Source organism: Choristoneura fumiferana, chromosome 16 (assembly GCF_025370935.1).
Source record: "Choristoneura fumiferana chromosome 16, NRCan_CFum_1, whole genome shotgun sequence".
In the NCBI taxonomy this organism is placed as follows: Eukaryota; Metazoa; Arthropoda; class Insecta; order Lepidoptera; family Tortricidae; genus Choristoneura; species Choristoneura fumiferana.
Window position 1 is genome coordinate 9985115 of NC_133487.1, and position 10773 is coordinate 9995887.

General features: G+C 35.6%; 1 protein-coding gene across 1 annotated transcript in view; it reads left to right on the top strand.

Annotated features, from left to right (window-relative positions):
* The first annotated feature begins 6 nt into the window (after nt 1-6).
* The window catches only part of LOC141436266 (glutamate receptor ionotropic, kainate 2-like), a 21446-nt gene continuing 10679 nt past the window's right edge, over nt 7-10773 (top strand). Inside the window, 12 exon segments of the mRNA XM_074099174.1 lie at nt 7-417; nt 754-894; nt 1244-1570; nt 1914-2005; nt 2489-2605; nt 2783-2971; nt 3585-3725; nt 3965-4162; nt 4635-4886; nt 6174-6397; nt 7816-7953; nt 9134-9332. Of these exon segments, the coding sequence (XP_073955275.1) occupies nt 312-417; nt 754-894; nt 1244-1570; nt 1914-2005; nt 2489-2605; nt 2783-2971; nt 3585-3725; nt 3965-4162; nt 4635-4886; nt 6174-6397; nt 7816-7953; nt 9134-9332 (2124 nt within the window). The 5' untranslated portion in view covers nt 7-311.

The window sequence follows — 10773 nt, forward strand, 5'->3', positions numbered from 1 at the left end:
GACGCGCGCGACGCCGGTATTTTACATTTGTTCACCGGAAATTATATATCAAAATAGCTTTGGTTCCAATTTTGCCGTTGAGATTTAGTCTAAGCGAATCTACACAAATGAATAGTAGCGTGCAGTTGGGTTTCGAACATTAAAGGTGTGAAAAAGGCGTGCTATCTTTTATAAAACAGTATGGCTAACGGTCCCAAATGACGATGAGGTGACGAAATTGTGTTGATTTTTGTCTGCAAATCGTTTGTTTGCCCATCAGATCTTGGTCATTAAATCGAGAGTTGTTTGCATTGCAAGTTACGACTTTCAACATGTGGAAACTGACGTTGATAGTTTGTGTTTTAAACATTTTAATACCAACGTGTTTGTGTAAAATTAACGTGGTTGAAGAAAAAAAGAAGTCAACATTTAAAATTAGTAAGTAGCCATATTATACTGGCATTTGCAAATATTCTATCGTTAATTTAAGTTTCTAAACCCAATCATAAATAAATAAATATAAATAAATATCACGGGACAATTCACACCAATTGACCTAGTCCCAAAGTATGCTTAGCAAACCAAACCAAAGTAAGTTAGCTTAGTCATGGTCATTATAACAAATTATTTGTACAATTCGTAAGTAAGTAAGCATGTTTTGACAGTTCGATATCATGCTTAGAGATTTTGGCAAAAAAGCCTTTGTAATGCCAAAATCTTTACATATGAATTATGGCCATTTGTACTCTGTTGAAACCATTCTTTTTCCAACAGTTGGGTTATTCGAGTCAGCGGCGGAAGCAGAGATGCAGGCTTTCGATGAGAGCATGAATTACGCTACTGCTGGAAATCATCAGTTCGAGCCTATAATTTATACCCCCAAACGCAGCGAAAGCTACTCCATCTGGCGAGAACGTAAGACTTGATAAACTAACGACCACTTATAAAAGGTCACTTTGCACGGAACCTGTGCTGGAAAGTCGCCCTTTTTTTACAAGGAAAACATGGCGGTTTGCGGTGATTTTGGTATACGTATGGTTTGTTGTTGTTATTTTGACTGAACATCTCTATGAACGTTTACAGGTTTTTTTCTTTAAATTCTGGTTGGGTATTCCTATTCATTGGTCGATGTTCAAAGAGTAACGTCATAGGCGTGACTATATTTTGAATAAAAAATTTCGATGGAAAACTTCTACAGGTGTTTTCAGTCAAACAAACCATTCTGAATTATTTTTAAACATCTTAATGTGTTTTACTGTTGCAGTATGCTCAAACAACTCGGTACAGACGATAGCCGTATTTGGACCACAAGACCCGATAGGTGATAGAGGAGTTTTCAATCAATGCTCAAGGCTCCATATACCCTTCATACAAGCTACATGGCAACCTTTTGATCCCGACATGGAACTCGAAGAGTCGACTGAAACAGATTCAGAAGGCGATAACGAGAGAAAAGAAAGGAAGAGACCGAAATTTCGTAAAGTCATAATTAACTTCTACCCTGATGCAAACGAAATTGCTGCCGCTTATGCGAAAGTGCTGAAGTACTATAATTGGGAGAGTTTTGTGGTGCTGTATGAGGACGATTACGGTAAGTTGGTGTCTTTTGCATTTTAGAAGTAGAATTTCTGCTCAACAAAGTGTGTGTGTGTGTTTGTCCATCTTTCACGTCGAAGCGGAGCGACGGATCGACGTGATTTTTGGCATAGAGATAGTTTATGGGGCAGAGAGTGACATAGGCTACTTTTTATCCCGGAAAAATGCACAGTTCCCGAGGGAACAGCGCGCGATAACCAAATTCCACACGGACGAAGTAAGGTAAAATTTTAAAGGTGATACAAAATTTGTGTTTCTAGCTCAGTTAATGCTGAACGATACGATAGAACAATTTCCATGCCTTGACAATTTAGACACGTTTATTGATATTATTGCAGGTTTGATCAGAATTCAGAAAATAATTGCGGAATATTCGAAAAAGTTTCCTATCATCGTACGGCGACTGGACCCTGAGAGTGAAAATTACGAGGTATCAGTTTAGATCAGTGGTTCTTAACCGGTGGTCCGCGGACCACTGGTGGTCCCTGGAAGAACTCGAAGTGGTCCTCGAAGCCATCAACAACGAATTGGCAAAACGACGCGCCAGTCAAGTAGCAGTAGCAACCGTTCATTTAAATACAATTTTACTTTTACCGTATATTACCTTCAAACAGTTGGTGGTCCATGGCAAGACAGAAAATTTGTCAAATGGTCCCTCCTAACTAAAAGGTTAAGAACCGCTGGTTTAGATCAAAGAGAAATATTAGGTTATTAGCTAAGCCTAGATAGAAGCAAGGTAGATGAAGACTAACTGACAAAGCATTTTGTGTATAATATTACTAATATATATCCAATAGATCACTTCTTTACATCGAATCACAAATATCTTTTTTTAATTTACTTAATGCTTATATGTCCTTCTTTAATGTCCAATTTGCATAGCCTAAATAAATAACTATTAATATTTTTTCAGATATTCAAAGAATTAAGTGGAATGCAAGAGAGTCGCTTTCTAATGGACTGCCATGTTGATAGAATTCCATCATATTTAAAAGTGGCTGCAAGTCTCAACATGATCAATCCATATCAGGTAGGTAAATTCTGTTTTGATACGTGGTATCCTTCTGAAATACAATCTAGTTTATGAGTACCTACAAGTCATAAGTGCTAGGGATCTGTTACCGTAGACCTTTTCATTTGAATCCATTGGTAGAATTGAGATGAAATTTGTACCAAAGTAGAAAAAATCTTGTTTTGTTTCTTTTAGCATTATGTTTTGACGTCCATGGATGCAAATATGGTGGTGCAGGAATTGTTAAAATACTCGTCAAACTTTACATGGCTCAGTCTGATGGACTACGAAAGCCTCAAGGACCCGCAGCACTACTTAACTGTAAGAGTCGGAAAATGGACTAAATATAACGCTATCCCTCCGCCGCCTGTCACCAATTTTCCGGTACAGTATTTTTTTAAAATAATTGACTTTTACGTTTTAAGCATTAGGTAGGTACCTTTTTTAGCAGAAGTCACACCTCAGCCAAAGTATTCAAATTCAATGATAACTAAAGATTTAGCAGCTCAACTTGTGATTACAAATCAATAGTAGCTCACTAGTTTCAGTATTTATGGATGATCTTCTTTAGGAGTGAGTACGTTAGACAGAGATCCACTGACGCTTTATGTCGACGCGCGGCACGCTACGCCTGCGCAGAAATAGAAGGGAAAGTGGAGTCCTAAGTCGAGAGTTAGAGTATGCGCATATCATTTTAGACTAAGCAGCTGTTCAACTTTGGTTTTTCTATTCCGCGATCTCTACGTCTTACATCAAAAGTGTTCATATGAAGATATAGGTACTTTTACTTTTTCCTGTGGCCCTAGCAAGTTGCCTCTAGCGTACCGCCGGCCGTAAAGGAAGTTTACACAACTTAGATCAAATATTCTATGTGTTTAACGGTTACATACCCAGACTTGTCTTAAGTCATTGAGCTGTCGAGTACTATTTACATTCAAAGTCGTACTATAAATGTTTTATTTTTTATTATATCATCCTTTAACTTTTTTTTTTATAGACTACCGCGTTGTTGATGGATGACGTGGCCAATCATGTCTTGAAATCCATGGCAGAGATAGACACCCAGGGCACATTTACGTGTTCTCCAAATGGTAGACCATGGAGATACGGAGCAAAGCTTCAGGACAAAATATTAAAGGTGTATTATAGCTTTTTACTCTGCCACTTATAATTTTAAATCCTGTAAAAAAGGCTTATTGGTAGTAGATAGATTGGTATTTTATCTCGAAATGAAATTGTTAAACAACACAAGCAATATTGCTTTTTGCAAAATTTTCTCAATGGACACTTTTCTCAGTTTTTTTATATTGTGGTTGCAATGTACAAACTGTCGTTGGACTGTATAAGTCTAAAGTCGATTATTATTTTATGTTCTAGAAAAAATCTACAGGAATAACCGGAAACATAACATTTGATGAAAATGGACGAAGAACGAATTATTCCTTGAATGTAAATGAAATATATCAGATGCAGATACGCCGTATAGCTTCGTGGGAGTCCAAAAGTGGGAAAATCCTTTTCACAGAGAAATTCCGTGAAATTGAGAGAAATATGAGCAGTGCTAAACATTTCACTGTAGGTATAGCTAATTCAGCGATTGTTCAAGTTAAAGGTAGTTGAGAAAAGAAGGTAATCCTAGTAGTAGTGGCGAGTTATCGTTCACTGTGGCATCCTAAAGGAAAGGTCTTTGTTTGACAGTGGATGTCTTCAGGCTGATGACGATGATCCATTTTGTAGAATTCTACGGTTTTTTTCTTCAAGAATTATTTGACGTAATTTTTTTCTTTCTTTCTTTTAAATGTACTGTAGGTACAAAACTCATTGAAAAAAAAAAACAGAAAAGAATAAATTCTGGAACCGGGAATCGGGAAATGATAGCTTGGAGGTAGTGTAGTGTAGAGTTACAGGACGCGTCCCGGACAGGTGAAGACCCGGATTCTATTCGCGGGTTATTTTCTATTTTTTTCAATGTGTTCTTGTTATAGTATATTAAGGAAGATAGATAGAAAGAAAGAAAAAATGTAGTTGTAAATTTCTATATTTACAGGTAATGTCTCGTATGGCTGAACCGTATTTCCAGATCAAAAAGAAATGCACGGTAGAACCTTGCGAAGAAGATGAATATCCTGATGAAGAATATGAAGGGTTTTCAGTAGACTTAGTGAGAAATATATTTGAAATCATTAAAGAAGAGCATAACTACACGTATGAATTTCGTGCTGATAAAGACATATCTTACGGCAAGTTCGACAATGTAACGAAGAAATGGGATGGCTTGATTGGGAAATTGCTAGACAAAGTAAGTTATATAATGTCTTGAACTTTCGTGATTTTCACTCATAGTCAAAAATACCACTCACAGGACTTATCACGCTAACACACACGAGTAATATTTATCTCGACGTTTCAATCGGGACGATGGTTATAAGGTTTCATCTTCGTGGAATCCTGTTATAAATAAGTGTCGGCGTCGGGATGTTCTGAGGGACGATCGGACGTTGTTAGTGTTGTGTGTCGGTGTGATGGGGTGACAAATAAAAATGACCAAGTGCGGGTAGTTCGTGATACGAGTACCGGTACTATTTGTGATCAAGTGCGGGTAGTTTGAAGGACTCGCGCTGCTAGGCGGACTTGACACCCCACACTTTAGTCTACTCGTGACCACGGCCACTGTAATGTTGCCGAAACGTCGAGGTAAAGTAAGTTATGACGATGTGCAGCAATTTAATACAAAAAAGTTAAGATGATTCAAAGTGGTATCTCTCTTTTATTGTGTGGTGATTACTATCAAAGTACCCGTTTTAAATAGGTACATTTAATACATATTTAATAATAACATGGCAATTTAAATTACTTGTAGCATGTGAAAAGAAAATAATATATCATGGGTTCGAAGGCATGATTCTAGGCTGAAATCTGTCTTAGGTATATCATCTTATCTTGAATAACTGTGTATGTGAACTCTTTATTGTATAAAATAACAGAAACAAATTTCAATTGACAAACTAAGTGTACAAAGGCGGACTTTAAGGGATCCCTTTAATGGATGAGGAGCAATCAGTTGGGGACCGACAAAGTGTGAGTTTAGGAGTCGAAAATTGTGGAATCTACAATGCAGTACTTTAAAGAATATAATACATAAAGACATAAAAACAAATAAACTACTACATACATATAAATAAACTACTATGGATTACTATGGATTCTATTATGGATACTATGTATTACGAGTATGATGGTTATGTTATGTTATTATATGTTATACAATAACCATAATGCATATTATGTATTACATAATACTTGAGAATATAAAACAAAAGAATGTTCTCAAATATTTAAGGAGAAGGTGTGAGCCACATCTTTCTCAAGCTTACCCTAAAACTTCCCACGGTGGGAGATTGCCTGATGGAGGTCGGTAGCCGATTCCACAGTCTGGCAGATTGCACCATAAAGGAAAGGATGTAAAATATATTAGGTTTATTAATGTAGAGATTAAAATTATACCACGGGAGAATATGATTTAATACACAAGATGTGCATTATTTTATTCAATATGCTTGTTATAATTCTTTTAATTTTGTTCCAGCAAGCTGACTTAGTCGTATGTGACTTGACAATAACTGAGCGACGAAAAAAAATAGTTGATTTTTCAGTGCCGTTTATGACTCTGGGAATAAGTATTCTCTTCACGAAAGATGTCAAAGTCGAGCCAGAAATATTCTCTTTTCTCAAGCCTTACAGCGTAGAGATGTGGATTTACACTGGAACGGCCTACTGTGTTGTATCCATTGTGCTCTTTGTTTGCTCAAGGTTGTATGTTTTAAAGTACGCTATCAATACTCATGTAACTAGAATAGTGGTGACATTTACCTACCAATACTTTTTCATTTCTCATGCTCTTAAAATGTTACTTTAATCTGTGCATATCGGGAATAAAGTTCCTCATTAATCTCTAGGGATTGAAGTATTTTTTAAATTTACTTTGGAAACTCCTAGACAGCTAAGCACAGTGTTTGTGAATGGAGGATTATCGCCATTTTCAGTGATTGTGTATAGACAATTGTTAGGGCGTGGAAACAGCCTAAAAATGACAACCGTGCAAAAATACTTAAAAAACACGATTTCATTTCGTGAAACACACTTAATGATTACTAATATGAATCTATTTAATTATATTAAGGATGAATTCATTTTATTATGCATAGTCCAATTAGTTTTAAAATAGTTTTTAATTTTGAATCTGTTAGCTAAATAAGCCAGCATTTAAAGCGACACTAAAAAAAAACTGAACATAAAAACAGAGGAACAAATTTTTGTTGCTATTTGAATTTTGAACAAATGTCCATTAGTCGTATTGCGCATATGTTTTTAAAAAGAAATATTGTAATTTTGAACTTTTTCCTCGCATTCAAAGTGAAAAGTAGAGTGTTTAACGCGAGACTAAACAACCATAATGACACTCGAACTATAGCCACTCTTGCTCTGCTAGGGTGGCTAAACATCTCGTGTCATTATAGCTTGTTTTAGTCCCTTGTTGAACAATCTACTATTAATGACATAAGCTAGAGAAGCTATTAAACACGTTTTAAAAGGGATCTTAGAGGGATGCATATTTACTAGTGCAGATACAGGTAAAATCTGCTACGTGTAAAATGTCAACTAGCCTTGCCTTATAAGTGCCTTATGCCTTTATAAGTGTAGTTTTTGGTATCCGTTCATTTCGCAACTAACCTTTGGTCACCTGATCATTTGACGACCGGATAGCCAAATGGTTAGAGAACCTGACTCCGAAGCTTGAGGTCCCGGGTTCGATTCCCGGCCGGGGCATTTGTATGAATAATACGAATGTTTGTTCTCGGGTCCTGGATGTTTAATATGTATTTAAGTATGTATTTATCTATATAAATATGTTTATCCGTTGCCTAGTATCCATAGTACAAGTTTTGCTTAGTTTGGGACTAGGTCAATTGGTGTCAAGTGTCCCATGATATTTATTATTGATATTTCGCAACTTTTCATTTCGCAAACTTTAAAACCGTAAATATTTCAGGATTTATTTCCGGGCCATCGTGTAGTAACCCTTTAGGTTAGGTTAGGTTAGTTTTATAAAAATCATGAAATATTTACAGTTTCAGAAATATTAAACAGCTGCGAAATGAAAAGTTGCGAAATGAATCAGGTCACCAAGCGTTAGTTGCGAAACATTAGTGAACCGAAGTTTTTTCCAGGATATCACCTGCTGACTGGGAAAATCCACAGCCGTGTGACAAAGATCCGGAAGAATTGGAAAATATTTGGAATTTCAAGAACTGCACCTGGTTGACAATGGGCTCGATCATGACTCAAGGATGCGACATATTACCAAAGTATGGCACAATTATTAACGTATTTTTTATTTTCGTTCTTATTTAAGGTTCATTACCTCAAGGGTGACGAACGCTACGCTATCTGTCCCTCACTAAAATTTATACACAATAACTATTTCTATTGCCGTTGCAAAATCATAATAAAAATAAATAAAACGAAAAATTTAATTTAATTTCTATACATAAAATAACATAAAACACATGAAACTAACAATTAAAAAAGACAAAAGAAGAAGTATATGTACATGTTATTATAAAAATAAAAATTATAAAAAGAAAACCCAGTCTAAAAGATCTGCCTGTGCCTTTTGTATAGGTAGTTGTTAAATTAATACTTTTCAGTAAATGTATGTTAGATTTATTATATGAAGAAATATATTTAATTCCAAGATTTTCTTAAATTACCATGGGATTCCCGAGATAGTACATTATTTCCTAGGCCGGGAAAAAGCAATTCGTGGATGAATAGAGTTCGACGTCAATATCCGCTGAGGCCATATATATAGTGATTTTCTCCAATGATACGAGGAAATAAAGCAAAATTGTTAAAATATTAAAAATATGTGCTTGGGCATGGTTTTAAAATTTAAAGTTTTTGCCCTTATACTTTCCCGCGATACCTACTTGTTTTATTTTTATTTTTTAAAGTACACGACACGACTCATAATGCCATTTCATTAGAAATAATAATTAATTTTAAATAAAATTGTATTATATCAATTAAAAATATAAAATTATATGCAATGAAGCTTTTTGTAGCTTAAGTACAGTTTAAAGTGGAACTGAGCGAATTTTACTTAATTCGGCAATTTACTTTTGTTACCTTTTTTTCAGTATTTGAATTGGGCTTGAACTCGAAATATTACAAAAAAGAGTGAAACATTTACGTTAGACATTTTTAAATACGCCGTTTCTTTCGATTAATCGAATTACATACAATTTCCCAAAGTGTTTTTTTTTAATTTGTGGCATTCTAAAGGAAAGAACTTAGCGTACTATATTTGCGACAGTTAGGCGAACATTTCCGAGCATATTGGAGAAAATTAAATTTTAATCTCAGTTGTATTAAGAACACCCTTCATTTTATAGTTGCAATTAAATTATTAGTACGATAAAATACTTACGAAAAATAGGCGAGAAATGGCAAAATTATTATATATTGGAACAAATAAAATTTCAGAGCGTTCGGCTCCCGGTGGGTTTGCGCCATGTGGTGGTTCTTTGCAATGATTGTATGTCAAACTTACATTGCCCAGCTGGCGGCTTCTATGACGACGGCCATGGAAAACGCGCCTATTGAATCTGTGGAGGATCTTGCCAAGCAGACGAAGGTGTTGTACGGGGCTTTTGAATCTGGCTCTACCTTGGACTTCTTTAAGGTATTTAAATTATTTAGTTTTAAAACAAATAAACATCAACTCAATTGCTGGGCAGATTCGAAGAATGCCGAATGGCGTTAGTTCAGTCCATCAATCTGGTCTGAATGATGACAGAATTACTGTGTAACCCTTCCAGACTAACGGACTGATGGTCTAGACTGATGCACAGAACTGACGCTAGAATGAGCGTGTACCTAATCGAAGTCTAACAACTCTATTTTTTAATTTTATTTATTTGGTTTGTTAGTTGACCCATTGCTGGGCAAAGATCTCTCCTTTTTCTTTCCATCCGTTATATTGCTCAAAAAATCTTGCCAATTTGGGTCCGCCATCCCCATTTTTGGCCTGCTCCCGCTGCGGTGCTCGTCGTACAGAACCCAACTAATAGTGATTTTAACCCAGCGATCCGGATGTATACACATTGATAAACTATTAATTAGACTCATTAATTAGAATCCTAATAAATATTTGGCTTTTAAACAACTGGTTATTTATAATAAAAATATTAATTTGCAATATATATTTTCTACGGTTTAGGGCAGGCGATAACATTGAAAAAAAAAACCCGAAGCCTGCCATAGTGAGCATCAACCTTCATTTGGTTCAAAAATTATCAATGGTATCAATGTAAAAGAAAATCTTTTGTTATTTTTAAAATGTCTAACCAGGATTACTTAATATTTATTTCAAACTTTATTTAGTTTCACCTGTCCCGTTGTCTGTCTGTAATCAATTCCTGCAAGTTAAATTTGACCAACTTCCAGTAGTCAGATTGACTTGAAATTTAGAATACTTATTTAAATCACGTGACAATACAATAATCTAGTGGTGACATCCTTGTAGTCCAGCCAGGATCGTCTCTGCAGGACGGAACTCTTCAACGGTTAATAGCATCGACTTGAAATTTGGTATGCAAATGTAGTTTGGGTGACAATGCAAGTGCAGTCAACAAAAAGTACAGTCAGCTAAAAAGCTTGTAATAAAAATGAAATTTTTATGGTTAGGTTATTTTACTATCTCTAACTGACAGCGTCGCTCACCCCACCCCGTACCTACTACGAAACGAATTACCTACTAACTATGTTCAAACGATACAGAGAAGTAAAGAGAGCAATACCTACAGATAATTTTATTTCCACGCTAGTTTCTGTCATTACTCATTTTTTCGCCTGCCCTGCTCTGAAAACATACTTTATTATAGAAATTTAAATATTTGTTACAGAATTCAAAGGACAAAATGTTCCGTAAAATGTATGAAAACATGCTCGCTAATCCAGGTGTGTTAGTTGAAAGTAATGAAAAGGGGGAGCAGACTGTAAAAAAGGGGAGAAATAAATACGCTTTTTTCATGGAATCTGTCACAATAGAGTACAAGCAGAAAAGAGATTGTGCGCTAAGGAAAGTAGGAGGTGAACTGGACTCCAAGGATTATGAATTGCGA